This window comes from Mizuhopecten yessoensis, unplaced genomic scaffold, assembly GCF_002113885.1.
Source record: "Mizuhopecten yessoensis strain PY_sf001 unplaced genomic scaffold, ASM211388v2 scaffold431, whole genome shotgun sequence".
In the NCBI taxonomy this organism is placed as follows: Eukaryota; Metazoa; Mollusca; class Bivalvia; order Pectinida; family Pectinidae; genus Mizuhopecten; species Mizuhopecten yessoensis.
In genome coordinates this window covers 516,661-534,923 of record NW_018403543.1, presented here as the reverse complement: position 1 = coordinate 534,923, position 18,263 = coordinate 516,661, and the positions used below count along the sequence as shown (strand labels likewise).

Genomic DNA, 18,263 nt, shown 5'->3' with positions numbered 1-18,263 from the left:
TTCTTTAAGTCTCCATTTTGCAGATACGTAATTTTGATTTTGAACTGCTTAAACTGAAATCATTGAATAGTAAATTAGCCGAGCAAATCAAGATTAATGGCCAATGAAGAATTATGTGGCTTCTAAGTGCTCAATTATCTAATACAATCATACACATAACCACAATGTAGCAAATAGATTTTACCTGCTGGTTGGATTCATACTGGTCCATGTGACACATGCTTGCCACAAAGTCAAGCTGCATGTTTCTCAAGTTTTCCAGTCTACAATAAAGAATGCACATAAAAACTTTTATCCACTGGTTAACTAAATCCCACACAGATCAATGCCGCTGATTGAGACATAAAATGTCAAACGCTTATAAACAAAACCCACCTTTTTGGCAGTTTCAAAAATGATACTTTAAACATAAATTAAAGGTTCATAGGTAAAATAAACCTATGTCCATGGTAAAAATATCAAGAATTTATTTCGTTTTATCTTAAGATGTAAAGATATCGATACCCTACAAACCTTTTTTCTTGAGAAATTCTGCATTTATTAATATTCTTCATTTGCTGCTGGAAAAAGTCCTGAAATAAAACAGTAAAACATCTTTTTTTTCCAGAAATCAAAGCTTAACTTTGTGTAATTTGAAATTAATATGGGTCAAGGTCACAATTTACAGGAGATTTTATGACAAATAAATAAAATGCATGATGAGACATAGCATACCAATTTGGTGTACAATAGTGCACTGTATATGTGAACATGTTAGAGTGGGGGTATTTAGATTACAATAGGGCACTGTATATGTGAACATGTTAGAGTGGGGGTATTTAGAATACAATAGGGCACTGTATATGTGAACATGTTAGAGTGGGGGTATTTAGATTACAATAGGGCACTGTATATGTGAACATGTTAGAGTGGGGGTATTTAGTGTACAATAGGGCACTGTATATGTGAACATGTTAGGGTGGGGTTATTTAGTGCAGCTTGGTGGATATTAGAATTATGTTATCTAAATATGAACTGGCATGTGCATATCAGTCAAGGTAAGTTTGTTTTGAACACAAACAACTGTATTTGAAAGTTTATTTTGCGAGCTTTGGAAAATCTCTGCTTCCTTTGTCGAGCAAAGACTGCAAATAACGGGTGACTCGATTATAAGAGCCAAGACACAGGTCATTTGTACACTTTGAAAAGGACACAGACAATTAAAAAGCTAGCAAAATAAACTTTCAAATACTGTTTGGGTTCAAAACAAACCATGCAATGAAAACCTATGCATTATATAGAACGCTACTCCGTAGGATTCAGTTGAAGCAATCACAATGTTTATTATGATAAAAACTAATTGAGTTGAGGCTCACATAGATATACCCCCCGCCACTTGCACATTACCATTCCCCAACGCCATCCTCCCTCCCATATGGAAATGGTGTACAAGACATATATATATATAGTCTGTAATCCGAGGACTCATTTTTTTACTTCAAATGTGGTCAAGTGTGATCTTTTCCCATGACCTTCAGCACTTTAACCTTGACTGATGACCTCCAACATTGGATCAGGCATAAAGCTCAATATTACTATAGTATGGTGAAAATATCAACTATATAATTATGTTCAGGGGTTCATGAGATACTTGTACATGATCTTTTTGCTATTGACAGATGCAGGCAGACACTGTGACCAACAAAGCATTTACTATATACTCCTCACACAAATAAACTCAAAACACCTGCAAAACATTTATGCTTTATAGTTACCAGAGTCTTCGCTTCGTTATCTTCCAGAGTTCTGACATCGATACCAAGTGCAGTCAGCTCGGCCAGTAACTTTTTACCAAACCTTTCCATTATACTTGCCCTGTCACAATGATCAATTTGTCAATTTAATAATTTTAAGTTTATACAGATGTTGATATTTGTCATTCAAGAAATTCATTCTTTATTAAGATATATTCAGTTCTAAATTCGAGCCATTTAGCAGACTTTTCTAAGACTATCATATGGGCAGTTCATTCTTTCGTGCAATTCTATTTTACTGGTAAATAGATAGCTTCATTATAAAGGACAGGAGTGTTACCTTCTTTCTGTTCTGTCTGTCAACATATTTTTCAAATGTTTCTGACTTGACTTCAGGACTGTTTTTGACAGCACATCTAGGCAATGTTGTTTTGTCTTAAATCAAAGTGAAAATAATAAGATATAAATATTTATCATCAAAATAACAGGTTAAGAATTTCACACATGAAATATCCATGGTGTTTTTTAAGTTCCCAGCTTTCCTCCACCAAACCTGGCACATCCTTGAAAGACAATAGCTGTTAATAGGACGTAAAACACAAACAAACAATCAAACAAGAGGCCCAGAGGGCCTGTATTGCTCACCTGCATATCTAAGCAATCATTGCAAAATATTCTCCGAAGTTATAACCCAGGGGTTAAGTCTCCAAGGGTGGGCAGACCCTGGGGCCATCTTGGAAGCATATGTGCATTTGTCTCTTTATACTCAGCATTTGTATATATGGATATAGGGTGGGGATCTCAACTGTGTCAAATTGTGACTCAGAAACTAGATCCCTAGGGGTGTGGCCAGACCCAAGGGCCAATTCTAATATCATGATTGTGTTCCTCTCTTTATTCCCAGCAATTGTATATTTAGTTTTGGGGTGGGGATCTCAACTGTTTCAAAGTTATGACCCAGGGTCTTAGTCTCCAAGGATGGGGCCAGATCAAAGAGTAATCCTGGAAGCATATGAGCATTCATCTCTTTATACTCAGCAATTGTATATATGGTTATATAATGGGGATTTTAACCATTTTCAAGTTATAAACCATTTTTGGCCCCCACCCTTAGCCCAAAGGGTGGGGTTCAGCTTGTCCATTTGAACAGTTGTTAATCCCAACCAACTAGGGATGCTTCCAACAAAATATAGTTGATATACATCTCTTAGTTCCAGAAAAGTCGCTTCAAGCAATATAAAGCAATATAGCTCATTACCATTTTTGGCCCCACCCCTCAGCACCCTTGGGGGTCAGCCCCTCCATTTTTACAATTTTGAATCCCCACATCCCATAAATGCTTCCAACCAAATATGATTCATATCCAGTGCATAGTTTTAGAGAAGAAAGCGTTTTTAGCAAGGTAGCAAAATTGTCCCCTTTTGGCCCCGCCCTCTGCTCCCTAGGGTATCAACCACACCATTTGTACAATTTGGAATTCCCACCACCTAGGGATGCTTCCAGCCAAATTAAGTTAAATTCCAATCAGTTGTTAAGAAGAAGAAGAAGTCGTTTGAAGAAATTGTTGACGGACAGATGACAGACAGACGGCGCCATGGTATGGCATAAGTTCACCTTGGTCCTTCGGACCAAATGAGCTAATGATATTAAAAGTATCCTTTGATAGAGCAAACAAAAGAAAATTCTGAAATAGTATACATTTCATGCTATGTTATTAAAGGTTCCAACTTATATGTTTAGGCATGATGTGAAAGTCAACAAATAGTAGTTTAAGACCATTATCTTTATTTCTGATGTTTTTATAATTGGATCTCCAAAACTGCTCTTAAAATGGTTATATCAATCCAAACTACTACATGTACCTGCATTTGCTTCTTGAAATCCATTCCAAAAGCCTTGACAATTCCTGAAACACCAGCATCCACACTGATGCCTTCAAGGTGACTCGTAGAACCACCCATCAACTCGTTTGATCCTGTGTTACGACTGCTTGCTTGTGATCGACCATACACGTCTTCTTTATCTTCATCATCACTACTGCCAGTGATTTCTACAACAGCTGTTTACACAGATTGTGTGTTTTGTAACAACAGATAATTTCACATTTCTTTATGAGATTTATGTCATCTGATACGCATGAATGTTTACAGTTCTGTATCTACCTTTAACAAAGTATCAGGAAGCAATACGTATGAAATTTGACAGTTATTGGCACTGGTCTTGTTTGGGACAATAACTCAATAAAACCTGCAGTGTTCACCTGTGAGAAGTGATCATGAAAGAAAGTCAGGATAATGTTATCGAGATACTTAAATACTCCATCCCCGGAGGTGGTAGCTACTGGCCAAATATCAGCACTAAGGACAGGTTTAAAGATAAACAATGGAGAGATGACAGCTGCTGCAAATCAATATGCTCACAGGCGTTCCAAGCCAGATAGGCTGAAATAATATATTTTTCAAAGGATGTTTCCAATAAATTTCACCGACGAAACACAGTGTTTGTTACCTTTAAAATCAGAACTGAACAGTCTCCTCGGTCTAAGATGGCACATTTCCAATTCCAAAGTATCTGACAGATCATAACCAGCGTTCTGATTGTTTCTGTACACATCATCGTCATCTTCACATTGAAGCATAATGTGTTCAGTGTTAAGGTCATTAAAGTGTTGGGTTCACCAAGAAAACAGGACAAGCAATGGGAACAAGAAGCGTTGGCTCTAAATAAGCCCCATACATCACTTATAGTATGTAAAACTCCACTTACACCTAGTTCTCATTTTATTTTATTTCCATCAATTTCTGGACTATTTAAAAGGATATATCATATTTTCTCTTCATGGATGTTCTGGAAGGTCTTATTTCTGAGGAGTATCCTGAAACAAACAAATGTCTATTATCTAATCGCATTGTGCATGGAGAAAAATGAGTTAATTTAGGACCTATAAATTGAAGTATTTGTGCACATATCTAAGTCAAAGATATGATGCAATCTGTTGGATCATGTTCACCTTCAAACTTGCAACTGTCCTCAGAATTGACTTGTTTGTCAAACATTTTGCACACAAAGTTATTTAAGCATCCCTTTAGATTGCATTTAGCAAACTTGTTGTTATGACACACTTGCTGTACATACTTTCAACTTTTCACTAGAAAAGAGGCCCTATGGTCTTGCATAACTCACCTCGTATTAATCTCACAATTCTAACTTTAAAAGTGGACTTAGATAAAGTTACAGGCAAAATATCAGTATTTATGACTAAAAGTCATTCAACAGAACCAGTTAAAAGATTAAAACACATTTGACCCCTGTGACTTTGAAAGACAAACAAGGTCATTACATTGAACAAACTTTATAGCCCTTCATCTCAGCATCCAACTTACCAAATATCACCACCCTAGACCTTTTATTTATTGTGATTAAGTCATTGAAAGGTTTATATACATTTGACCAAATGTGACCTTAAAAATGGGTCAAGGACATTTATCCAAGCATGTTACTAGCCAAATATCAACATTTTTGGTCTTTTGGTTATTCAGAAGAAGTTGTTAAAAGGTTTAAAACATATTTCACCCCTGTGACCTTGAATATAAGTCAAGGTCATTTATTTGAACAAATCTGATAGCCCTTCATCCAAGCATGTTATTACTGGCCAAATATAATCATTCTGGGCCTTTTTGTTATTCAGAAGCAATTGCTCAAAAGTTTTTTTTACAATAATTGATTCCTCTGACCTTGGAAATAATTAAAGGCCATTATTAGAACAAACTTGGTAGCCCTTCATCCAAGCATGCTTCTTGCAAGATATCAACATTTTGGGCCTTATTGGTAATCAGAAGAAGTCGTTTTAAGGTTTAAAACAAATTCAACCCCTGTGACCAGGAATACAAGTCAAGGTCATTCATTCAAACAAAGTTGTTAGCCCTTCATCCAAGCATGTTATTGTTAAATATCATCATCCTGGGCCTTCGGGACAGGTGAGCTAAAAACCCGGTTTGATACATTAAAACAGATTTTCTCAATTTTGTCCAGATATGCTATGGATAGATCAAATGTCTGAACACAAATTTGAATACAAAATTCATGTTTAGTAAATAGATACATGTCAGACCAAATGGAGGATGCAATCCCAATACAACTACCTGATAAAATTCCTGAAAGATCAGTGTTTTTTGTGTCCTGCAATGACCTGTTACCTCTGTTTCTGTTACGTTCTGCTTTTGAACTTTCCTGAAATATTACAGATATTGATAATTAAGAATTTATATTCCATTTAGATGCATGCTGTTAGAGAGTATATATATAAATGTAAATAAAATTTAGCAAATCTTTTTTCTTTTTTCCTTTTTCTTTTCTGGTGTGTAGATTTGGAGTATACTGGAAATACTAGAGTCAGGGTGCATCTGACTCTTTTATTAAATGTTATGAACACATTTTAAAGAAACTATATTTTTGTGTTAACAGTAACCTTAGACTTTGATCTGAACAGAACTCAAAATCATTAAGACTTGGTATCAAATTTGAGTTTGAGTTTGACTTACATAAAAAGATCTGAAGTTTTGAATTGGAAGGAATTGAGGTTAGACAAGAATCATTACAATATCCAATTAAACCGCAATGAGACAAGACAATATTTATCAATGTAGGAGTAGATCATTAGATAGTACCTGCAGAGGCTGAATCTGTAAATCGTCTGAAGGTATACTACCCTCTTGGCTACCCTCAATATCTGAAAGCAATATTAGGTAAACTAAAGGAAATGTTATTATAGTGCAATAGGCACACTCTTCCAGTGTTCTTTAAATATAGTATGTCTCGTTATCTTACATCTATTACACCTACTAACTACACTTAATACCCTGGTATATATAGCAGTGATTACTTACATCAATACATGTTTTGAATCAATACTCTTTCTGTTTTAAAAGAAGATTTCAATCTAATTATAAAACAGATTACATAGTAGGGGTTCAGCCTATGCTAATTAATATTACAATATGCCCACAATTGTTGTATATCTTTCGATGGTAACTTATGTTATGTGCTTGCAATAAATATGGCACCTCTTATTTCCAAATGATACTCTACATACTGCAGATCAACAATCCAAAAAAGCTATATACTAAATGCTTTTACTCAAAGCATCATGAATCTTTACGAGTTTAAATGTTTTTCAAACATTTGACCCCTGCGACCTTGAAAGTTAGTTGTCTGATTCACCTATTTGAACAAAACACATTTCATTTCATTACATAAAGTTAGAGTTCAAATATCAGCATTCTGGGTTCATGTAGATTCATAAACACAAGAGGCCCAGAGGGCCTGTATTGCTCACCTGGATATCAAAAGTAATCATGGCAAAATATTCTCCAAATAAGATCCAAGGGAATGGGCCAGACCCCAAGGCCAATCCTTGTATCATATCTGCATTAGATTTTTCATGCCCAGCAATTTTATGTATGGTTATAATGGGGTGGGGATCTCAACTGTTTCCAATGTGTGATTCAGAAACTAGGTCCCTAGGGTTGTGGCCAGTCCCCAGGATCAATTATAATATCATGACTGCATTTGTCTCTTTATGCCCAACAATTGAATATATAGTTTTGGGGTGGGGATCTTAACCGCTTCAAAGTTATGACCCAGGGGTAAAGTCTGCAAGGGTGGGGCAGATCCTTGGGTCAATTCTTATATCATGACTGCATTCGACTCTTTATGCCCAGCATTTGTACAATTTTGAATTCCCACTACCTAGGGATGCTTCCAGTCAAATATGGTTGATATCCATCTCTTAGTTCCAGAGAAGAAGTTGCTTAAACCAATATAGCCAAATTGCCCCCTTTTGGCCCAACCCTTAAGCCCCCTGGGGGTCAGCCCCACCATTTGTACAATTTTGAATCCCCACCACCTAGGGATGCTTCCAGTCAAATTTAGTTAAATTCCGATCAGTGGTTAAGAAGAAGAAGTTGTTTGAAGAAATTGTTGACTGACGGACGGACGCCACGGTATGGCATTATAAGCTCATCTTGGTCCTTTGGACCAGGTGAGCTAATAAAACCTCAGGTTCAGGGTACTCACCACTGCAAGGTAGTGTCATTGGTGTTTTGATACTACATATCTCCACTTGATCTTCAGGATCATACAGGACAAATTTAGGAGTCCTAGGTTCATTGGTGCTGTTCTGTGAAAACAATACTATTGTAATGAATAAAGGTAAATTAACAAAAAAAGATCCCATAATTCACAATATTTTGGTGATGTCAAGTGGAAGTATTTCAACTGTTTGTGTGGTCCAATGTTTAATTGCGTGATATCTTACCAGTTCATCATCATTGTTGTTTCTGCATGCTGGAATCTCTTTTCTCCTATTTGTACAATCCAATGTCCTGCTTGTTTCTTTTCTACAAATAAGAAAAGAGTGAATATTTAACTCGTTCATCCCTGAAATTGTATAATGAACCATTCCAACTTTTGAATTGGAAGATTTCAAATGTGTCGTCTTCACGGGTGAATTAGTTGAGCAATAAACTGAATGCTTTAGGTCAAACCTTTTGTAGAGTGCATAATAACAAATAGTGGACAGACTAATGGTCGTTTGTGTGCACGGATTGATGACGTTAGCGTAGACTGATTGATGACGTTATATGTATTATATGATGTTATGATGACGAAGTATAGAGAAATGGGAAAAGAAAAGAAAGGCATTTTAAATAACAAGTGAGATCTTTTAAGCTTGAAATAAAGCTAAATCAGACCATCTGTCACTTTTTAAACTTTATATTCTAATCTATCTAAGACCTTGATATCCCATCCAATACACTAAGTCTTCCTTCAATGATGATAGAATTTGAAAGCAATCAGACCATCAGAACTTAAGATATCACCCCGAAGCCCTGAAGTTATAACAATATACAGTAATAGGATCCGGAGTATGTCAACTGTACATTTCTACATTATGTTAAAGCCTACAAAGTAATCTTATAAAACAAGAGGCCAAAGGGGCCTGTACAAACTGGCCAATGTTGTTAAAGGTAATATTTTTTAACAACTTTGCCAGCCCTTTAATTCATCAAATTAAAAGGTCCAATTTTAACCAATTTTATGGTCTTTTATCAAAGTAAGCTATACATGATATCATGGTTTTAAGTCTTGTGGTTCATTATAGAAGATGTAACTTGAGTTTTCTAACACATCTAAGTTGTTTTGACCTTGGATGCACATGAAGGTCCAGGTTATTTATTGAACAAATCTGATCGCTCAATCCAATCAAACTGCACGTCTTGTATCACTTCCCAAGATATTTTAGTTTTTTAGAAACACAAATAATGGCATGGGCTCACATAGACTTTATCACCAGGTGAGCTAGAAATCGGGTACATATACATTGTATTACATGTGGTTTTCCTGATAAGATTGGTATCAGTCACACAGCACTTCCAGTACAAAGGCACTATCAATCATGTAACAAATCTTTATCTATAAGCTGAATTTTAGCTAAAATATCCCTGCCCATACATGTACGGGCATTCTCTGTCATTCATAGAACTGAGTGTCTGGACACAAACAAAGAGGCCCTTAACTCTAGTTTTGTTTTTAGATAATCCTTGGATCAGTAAACATACCAGGATAATGCACAACTACAAATGATGATGTTTAACCCTACCATTCCTTTCAAGGAAATTGGATGGAAACTAAAGGACTAGTTGTATTTATAAACAAGTTTGGAATGATGGAAATTACATGAAGGGCATAAATAACTATTAGATCAATACATTTGATACACAACTCCATGAAATGGTGGCAAACTGTACCGAGTCTCAAAGCAATCAAATTGACACCCGACTAAAAGTAAACCAACAGATAGATTGACAATGCCTTACCACAATTCTGTACTTCTGGGAAGACAGGCATATAAATAGCATTCCCATCTGATAATCCGATGGATCTAAATTAGCGACCTCTTTGATCTCTCTAGATACACCAATAAATATTGATCCTATCCCACAGACAACAGAATACTCCCATTAATGTACCTTGTCTTGTCTATAGGTACATCCTCTTCTAGCTCTCCAACCATTTTCTGTAAGACAAACCCATCAGCAATTAGGAAATTTATCATTTTTATCTACGACATGTCAATTCCCATAATAAAGGCAATTTAACCACATACTGTAAATACACCTCAAATATTCCTCAATCAATACAAGAAATAGAGACCCTTTAATCGATACTCCAACAATTAACTATACATAGGTATTCCACCATCAGGGTAAATAACACAGTATACACAAACCTTGCAAAATTGATTAAACCTTGTAATGATACTGTTTTCAAGTGGCAGCTCCTCCTCCAAGCTAACATCATCAGACCTACAACGGTAATGATATTAGTGTGAGGTAAATCATTGTTACAAGTGGTTCAAAGGACCTGCATCTTTCACTTGTCTTATTTTACTCTGTTTACACAAACTAACATCATCAGACCTACAATGGTAATGATATTAGTGTGATGTAAATCATTGTTACAAGTGGTTCAAAGGACCTGCATCTTTCACTTGTCTTATTTTACTCTGTTTACACAAACTAACATCATCAAACCTACAATGGTAATGATATTAGTGTGAGGTAAATTATGGTTACAAGTGGTTCAAAGGACCTGCATCTTTCACTTGTCTTATTTTACTCTGTTTACACAAACTAACATCATCAGGCCTACAATGGTTATGACATTAGTGTGAGGTAAATCATTGTTACAAGTGGTTCAAAGGACATGCATCTTTCACTTGTCTTATTTTACTCTGTTTAGACAAACTAACATCATCAAACCTACAATGGTAATGATATTAGTGTGAGGTAAATTATGGTTACAAGTGGTTCAAAGGACCTGCATCTTTCACTTGTCTTATTTAATTTTCAACTCCTTCGGGAGGATTAGATTTCAATCAAAATACAAATCCTAGCACTTTTTGATAAGAAAATGATAGGTTAAAAATAGTATCATGTTAGAAATCAAAAGAAGAAGTCAACAACATTTTAACACGGCCTCACCTGCATAACTGATCATCTGAGCTTTCCGAGTCAATATTTTAACACGGCCTCACCTGTATAACTGATCATCTGAGCTTTCCGAGTCAATATTTTAACACAGCCTCACCTGTATAATTGATCATCTGAGCTTTCCGAGTCAACATTTTAACACAGCCTCACCTGCATAATTGATCATCTGAGCTTTCCGAGTCAATATTTTCAATTTCATCAGTAAAGGAAGTCTGGGTCTTTGTACTGGGCCACTGATCCAAGTGTCTTCTCCTTACATCATTGATTTGTGTCTTTTTCATACCTTTGGTAGTCACTGATTTAGAGTTATGATTTTTAACGACGGATTCCTGTTTTCTTCCAAAGTGAAAGTCACTTCTATAAGCAGTATCAGTGGTTTTAGGGCTTTCTAAGTGTGCTCTCTTTTGTTGATTACCTTGATGTTCATGATGTTTGAAGCATGGAAGATGATTGTTTTCTCCGTGAAGTCTTGGAACACCGACAATTTCATCAAGAGTGATTTCGCAGTATGGGATTTTTACTGGACTAGCAGAATCACCTTTAGAAAGACAAAGTGCATCATGATGATCATACTCTTCCTCTTCATTTGAATCTTGGCAGGTGCTCGCATTTCTTTTCTTCCCTAAAAGTCTTCCCATCAATCGATTTACATTTTTTTCAGTAATTTCTTTTTTATGGCGCTTCTTTTGACGCTTCTTTTGGCATTTTTGTGTTTTACTAGAAAATTCTTTCGGAACACACAAAGCTGGACTCTCTAAACAAACTGAATCTTGCTCACTGTTGCTTATACCATCAGCTGTATAATTGTTCACCACATCAACATTTTTTCTTGAACATTTTGATAAGTTTGATAAATTTGTATCTTTGTTGTGACCTGGCTTTGACCTTTTATTTTTTGCAACAAAGTCTGAAGCAGTCACATGTTTCTCCTTTAAATATTGGTCCATGCTTTCTTTGCAAGCAGATTTTTTCTTTTTCAATAAAGCACCATTTTTTTTGGAATGAGTTTGAGTTTGACATTTTCCTTGTTTATCTTTTGACTTGTCTTCCTGCCTCGTCTTGTTATTTTTTTCTGATTTTGTAGATCTTTCACATTCCTTGTCAAAGTCGTATGGATCTCCAGCAGTATCGCCTCTCTCCGATGGCAAATTGATTCGGTCAGTTGAAGAGTATGACATTGCTAAATATACTTGATTTTTGCTGCTTCCATATTCTACCTCACAAGATTTTTTCCTCTGAACACCAGCAGCAGACACACAAGCACTCTGCATGTCGTGTCTCTCATATGTTGATGATCCCGATCTCTCTTTGAAGAACTTCCTCTGGCTGAGAGATTTGATGGCCTTCCCTTGTGACAGATTGGTGTTAAACAATGCAAGTGAACTCTCCTCTGGTGGTGAACAGTTAATTTCCTCATCCACATCTCCTCCTGACTGTTGCTTGTTTTGTCCATCGTCTTGGACATGGTTGTTTCCTGCGACATGAGCCAATCTTTGCTCCTTGTCTGAAGGTGCATCAGAAACATCGTTATCTTCATTTCTTATAGACTTTCTATTGTTCAAAACTCCTTCACCAGTTTCAGGAGAAAAGGAGCTGTGTATTACTTCTATTTCATTGTCATCTTGAGATTCTGTATCAGATTCCTCTGTAGGAAGTTTGGAGACAGCAGGGTTTCGCTGCGTATTCGACCTTGTTTCTGTAGTGCTGTGTTTCACTGAACTGATGTCAGCTGTTGTTTCTGGAGCTGTGTGTCTACCCTTGTTTAGCCTTGTCTTCCTTTTCTCTGTTTTTTTAATAGGATTCTTGTTTGTTTGCTTATTGTTATTTTGATCTTCTGTATCTTCTAATTCCACATTCGTATATTTCCTTGATTTTCTCTCCTTTCTTGCTTCTGCTTTCTCAAAACCCTTTTTAGAAACCAACCCATCATCTGTACTTTGTAAATCATCTTCACAATGAACATCACTATTACATTCGTCTACTTTGGTCTTCTTACTCGTAACAGTATTTCCATGTGATGGGTGTTTCTTGGACAATGACAGTACATCTTCTTTCAGCTGTGAATTACCGCCCGTCTCCTCATCCTCCAAATCATCTCTTAATGAGGCCTTCCGTTTTGGTCTCCCAGGCCTGCCTTTGCCACTTTTTGAAGAACATTTTCCTTTTTGCACTGATCCTGTTAGTTGATTTGGTTGTTTGTCATTATCCAAACTTTCCTTCTCTACATGACCCACTCCATGCTTTTTCTTTTTGGTCAAAATATTTTTGTCTTCTTTGACATTTTGTTTTTCTAATTGTTCCATGCAACCTTTGGTTTCATTACTGTCACTGCAATGTATAGATGAAAGAATTTCTTCATTTTCTCCATTTAAATGTTCCACATCAACATCAAAATCTTTAAATGGTGTTGACACCAGTAATTGTTTGTTCCTATTTTGCTTTCCTTTTGCTGGCTGTGCAAATGGATTGGCTTTGAAAACACATTTGTCTTCATTCCTTACAGATGTTCTACTGTCTAAATCTCCATCATTTTCAGCATCAACTGAGCTTTGTATCACTTCTATTTCCTTGTCACCCTGAGATTCCTTGGCACAGGTTTTTGTGGTAGTTTGTTTTCTCTGCCTACCTGACCTTGTTTTCCTACTGCTATGCTCTGTTGAGGTGACGTCAGTTTCCAGGGCTGCTTTCCTCACCTTCTTTAATCTTGACCTTTTGTCTGTTTGTGAAATTGGACTGTTATTGGTTTGATTACATGCAGCGTCTTTGTCACAGTTCGCTGCAGTGTTTAATTCCTCATTCTCAGATTTATTCATTTTTTTGTCTTTCTTTCTTCCTATTTTCCTCGATTTCTTTTCGAGAACCACACCGTTATTTGTAGACGGAGCTGGTATATCATTTTCACTTTGCACATCAATCTCACATTCAACAAGTTTGTCAGCCTTACCAGAATTTGCTCCTTTTCTTTGAATGAAAGACCTACTCATCTGATCCACTTCGTTGAAATCATAAATATCCAGATCAACTCTCTTTGAATTGCCCTTATTGTTTAATTGCTTCTTTGACTGTTCAGTTTTCTCCAAATGTTGGTCTTTTTTGGAGTTCACAGCTGTACAAGTGTTTGTAGGGGTATCCACTGAATCCTCAATGGGGTTATCATTATCAGAGCAAGTGTATCCAGTTTTTGTTTGCTCAATCATTTTGTCAACATCTTGAGCATTGTTTAATTTGCTTAATTTCTTTTTACGATTTCCTTTTCCAAATGTTGCACTGACATTCATGTTTTGAATGAAATCTTCAGTATCACAATCTAAAACGCTAGCGTCAGACTTTTCCGAGATAGTTTTGCTAGTTGTTCTGTTTTTGCTTTTATCATTGGATCTTTCTTGGGCTTTTTTATTGTCAGCAGCAATTTTGTTCACTCCACAGTTAAAATCTTGGTCAACAGGTTCATTGTTATTTGCAGTTTTGGATTTTTGTCCATTTTCAAACTTTTCAAAATCACAAGAGCTCTGAATAACATCAACTTCATTATCATTTTGGATCCCCTGATCAGGTATATCTTTATCAATTTTCAGGTCTTTTCCTCTTTTTGATTTTGATCTTTTCTTCTTGGAGATTTGTTCTTTTTCTTTGATAACTTTGGAATTTTCTTTTTTCTTTCTATTGGTATTGTCTACATTAGTTGTAAAAGAATGTTGACTGTCTTTTTCTGCACACACTTTAGATGTTTTGTTATCAGAGCCTTTCATTGAACACTGGACATCTTTGTCACATTCTTCTGTGAAAGACAAGCCATCCTGCTCCATGGAATAGATCTCTTCGCATGTGTTCTCATTGATAAGACTGTCTTGTGAACTAAATGCAAAGTCCTGTTTGGTAGCTTCAAGTTCTGTAGATTTCTTTTGAACAGTTTTAAGTATATTGCTATCATGCTCCTTTTCTTGGGCATTCCTCTGCTTTCTAGTCTTCAGTTGTTCTACTTTTGATTTGTTTGAAGCATTTTCAGTTGAATTGTCTTTAGGTTCAGAGTCAACAGCTGTATCAGAAATGGTGCTACTTGAAGAATTGTTCTTAGCTTTCCTTGGTCTCTTAGCATCACATGGCTGCTTTTTCTGGACAATGTTAGCTCTGCTCTGACAGTTTGTTTTGGTCCTGGAATTACAATAGAAAATTGTTTCAGAAAAAACAATAAATGTACAAAACAACATTTAATAGTATATTTTTGTTGATATTGACTATTTATACCAAAACTAGTGTAGCTCTGGTAAAATTATTTCTATGCTATTATATATGAATATTGCATACTACATTCAGACATCATTAAACTTATCATTTTTGTTTACCTATGACAACTTTAATTTTTTCATGTACCCATAACTTCTAAAATCACTACAATATATAACAAGAGGCCCATGGGCCTTAACGGTCACCTGATATATTTATACAGAGAGTTGATTTTGTTTTTAACACGAACAGAAATATTATTCAGTGACAAAAAAACAATAAAACCACCTTATTCAATATCTAGCATACAGATTTAAGACTAAAAAGTATTTGAAACTAGCACCTCTGATTCTAAACAAGGAAAATGAAGAAATTTTAGTACACTGACTCCTTTGGGCCCCATCCTACAGCCCTTGGGGGTAGAGCTGGCTCAAAATTTTCAAAGTATCAAACTGTCAACTCAGGGTTATAGTTCCAATCAAGCTATTAACATGTAATATTCAAAGTATCATTTGCCATTATAAACCATAATAAATTTGAGTAAAAAATTGTTAAGTATAACGTTAACTTAAGTTTGTCAGGACCATGAGCTGATCTGTCCTAGACCGATTTTCAGTTAGATCAGCCTATTAGAACTTAGATCATTCCTACAAAGTTTCAGTTCAATCAGCCCAGCAGAACTTGACTTTAAGTTTGAAATAGTTTTTCAAAATGGCGGCAGTGGCGGCCATATTGGATTTCTGATCGACCCGAAAAATAACAACACTTTGTCAGTACCATGAGTGGATCATTCCTACCAAATTTCAGTTCAATCAGCCCAGCAGAACTTGACTTTAAGTTTGAAATAGTTTTTCAAAATGGCGGCAGTGGCGGCCATATTGGATTTCTGATCGACCCGAAAAATAACAACACTTTGTCAGTACCATGAGTGGATCATTCCTACCAAATTTCAGTTCAATCAGCCCAGCAGAACTTGACTTTAAGTTTGAAATAGTTTTTCAAAATGGCGGCAGTGGCGGCCATATTGGATTTCTGATCGACCCGAAAAATAACAACACTTTGTCAGTACCATGAGTGGATCATTCCTACCAAATTTCAGTTCAATCAGCCCAGCAGAACTTGACTTTAAGTTTGAAATAGTTTTTCAAAATGGCGGCAGTGGCGGCCATATTGGATTTCTGATCGACCCGAAAAATAACAACACTTTGTCAGTACCATGAGTGGATCATTCCTACCAAATTTCAGTTCAATCAGCCCAGCAGAACTTGACTTTAAGTTTGAAATAGTTTTTCAAAATGGCGGCAGTGGCGGCCATATTGGATTTCTGATCGACCCGAAAAATAACAACACTTTGTCAGTACCATGAGTGGATCATTCCTACCAAATTTCAGTTCAATCAGCCCAGCAGAACTTGACTTTAAGTTTGAAATAGTTTATCAAAATGGCGGCAGTGGTGGCCATATTGGATTTCTGATTGACACAAAAAAAAACATAACAACACTTTGTCAGGATCATGAGTCGATCATTCCTACCAAGTTTCAGTTCAATCGGCCCAGCAGAACTCTACTTTAAGTTTGAAATAGTTTTCAAAATGGCGGCTGTGGTGGCCATATTTGATTTCTGATTGACCCGAAAAATAACAACACTTGGTCAGGGAGAATCCCTTGGTCAGTATTTCAGCTTAAGGTGGCTCGACACATCGTCATCAGCGTCCATTTTCGTGACATACTTCCGGAAAAAGTACAGCTAGGACTCAATTATCTTAATCGAAATGTGCATGTACACCGTGTCGTCATTTCCGTATTGCGTATCGGGCATTCAATATCGTAGTGCAAATTATAGTAACACCTGCTGGGCCGTTTTCGTTTAAACGGTCAAACCGATCGGACCACTGTTGTTCGTTTATTAAATAAGGTCGGACCTAGTAATCTGATGCTGCTTTCAGGCGAGTCTTGAGAAAGCCTTGCAAGGCCTGCATACACATTTGCAGGTCCGCCAGGATTTACACCCGAAATTGTTACATTTATAAACGGTCAAACCGGTTGTTCCGCATAAACGAACAGGCCCATGGTAAACAATAGTACACGTGCGTGCCGATGATATGTCAACACCCGATATCAAGATTTTACCGGGAAATGTATACTCACACGTACTTCAGGAATAAAGCTTTCCAATTCATAGACATAAACAGACTCACGGGAAGACAGTGACATGAGACCAGACGACCTCAAGAAGGTCATATAGGAAACACATGGAATGCGGACGTACCAACCTCACATGTGCATATCGCGTGTTTACACGAGTTCATAAGCTCGAGGTCGTTACGATTTTCGCTGTTGAGGGAGTTTCGCTCTGTCGATTAAATCGTGTTTACAAATGTAGTCTACTAGCTTACTCTGTGAAAATAATGTTTTGTAAAATATCAAGATACCTATGAAATGCATGTGTGAGTGCACGTGAGAACGGTATACCATGCGATAGCCTCTGGTCTGACATGTAATTATAAATATACCGTGAGTTAGCGGACTGTGGAATGATGTCCAAAGTGTACATGACTGAGGGTAATTTGGTTCCATTAAAGAACAATAAATTGATAATTTTGATATCATATTTTTGATTTATTTCCATCATTTTTGTTATATGTAAACAGAGACAACTGTCATTGTGTAAATGTCACCCCTCTGCAAAAAGTTCCGATTTTTTTCAAGGAAGATAACTCTCACCCGGATCAAAGTGATTGTAAAATGTAAAATAAATTAATTATAAAGCCATTGTGTATATTTTGTTCAATTTCCCACTCTATATGTATAGAACTTTGTGTCCTGGGTGCTTTTAGCTTGTAGATAATCACTTTTATCCGTACAAATTCAATAAAAAACACTTTGTGTAACATGTGTTACATATTTTGCGATAAATAAAATATTTGTAGGGTTAATTAGAAATGCTTCTTTTCATTTTATTATTGTTGTTATTGTTCCGAACAATGCCACACACAAAAAAAACCGGAAAATATTAGAATTGACGAAAATTCAATTTTTTGGTATTTTTTCCAAAAAATTCCCCAAACTATCGGAATGTTGAGATTTTCATAAAATCAACTCGACATAGTTGCATAACAATTATATGAAAGTTTCAACGAATTTTGCTGGTTAATTGCGAAAGTGTGGAGCCACCTTAAGTTGAAAATGTAAAATGTTAACGGACGACGGACACGGCGGACGAAGAGGGATAGCAATAGGTCACTTGAGCTAAA

General features: G+C 36.2%; 1 protein-coding gene across 3 annotated transcripts in view; it reads right to left on the bottom strand.

Annotated features, from left to right (window-relative positions):
- LOC110448822 overlaps positions 1–18,263 on the bottom strand; it is a 44,159-nt gene that overhangs the window by 2,510 nt on the left and 23,386 nt on the right. For all 3 annotated transcript variants that reach the window (XR_002462785.1, XM_021495271.1, XM_021495280.1), the window contains exons 18-31: positions 10,937–14,938; positions 10,024–10,099; positions 9,764–9,810; positions 8,050–8,131; positions 7,809–7,911; positions 6,401–6,462; positions 5,876–5,963; positions 4,556–4,608; positions 4,242–4,374; positions 3,596–3,792; positions 2,074–2,168; positions 1,755–1,854; positions 514–572; positions 185–263 (exon numbers count right to left, since the gene is read on the bottom strand). Coding sequence is in view for 2 of the 3 variants with exons in the window: in XM_021495271.1 (XP_021350946.1) it covers positions 185–263; positions 514–572; positions 1,755–1,854; positions 2,074–2,168; positions 3,596–3,792; positions 4,242–4,374; positions 4,556–4,608; positions 5,876–5,963; positions 6,401–6,462; positions 7,809–7,911; positions 8,050–8,131; positions 9,764–9,810; positions 10,024–10,099; positions 10,937–14,938 (5,176 nt within the window). In the remaining variant the exon portion in view is untranslated. The remainder of the gene's footprint in view (positions 1–184; positions 264–513; positions 573–1,754; positions 1,855–2,073; positions 2,169–3,595; positions 3,793–4,241; positions 4,375–4,555; positions 4,609–5,875; positions 5,964–6,400; positions 6,463–7,808; positions 7,912–8,049; positions 8,132–9,763; positions 9,811–10,023; positions 10,100–10,936; positions 14,939–18,263) is intronic.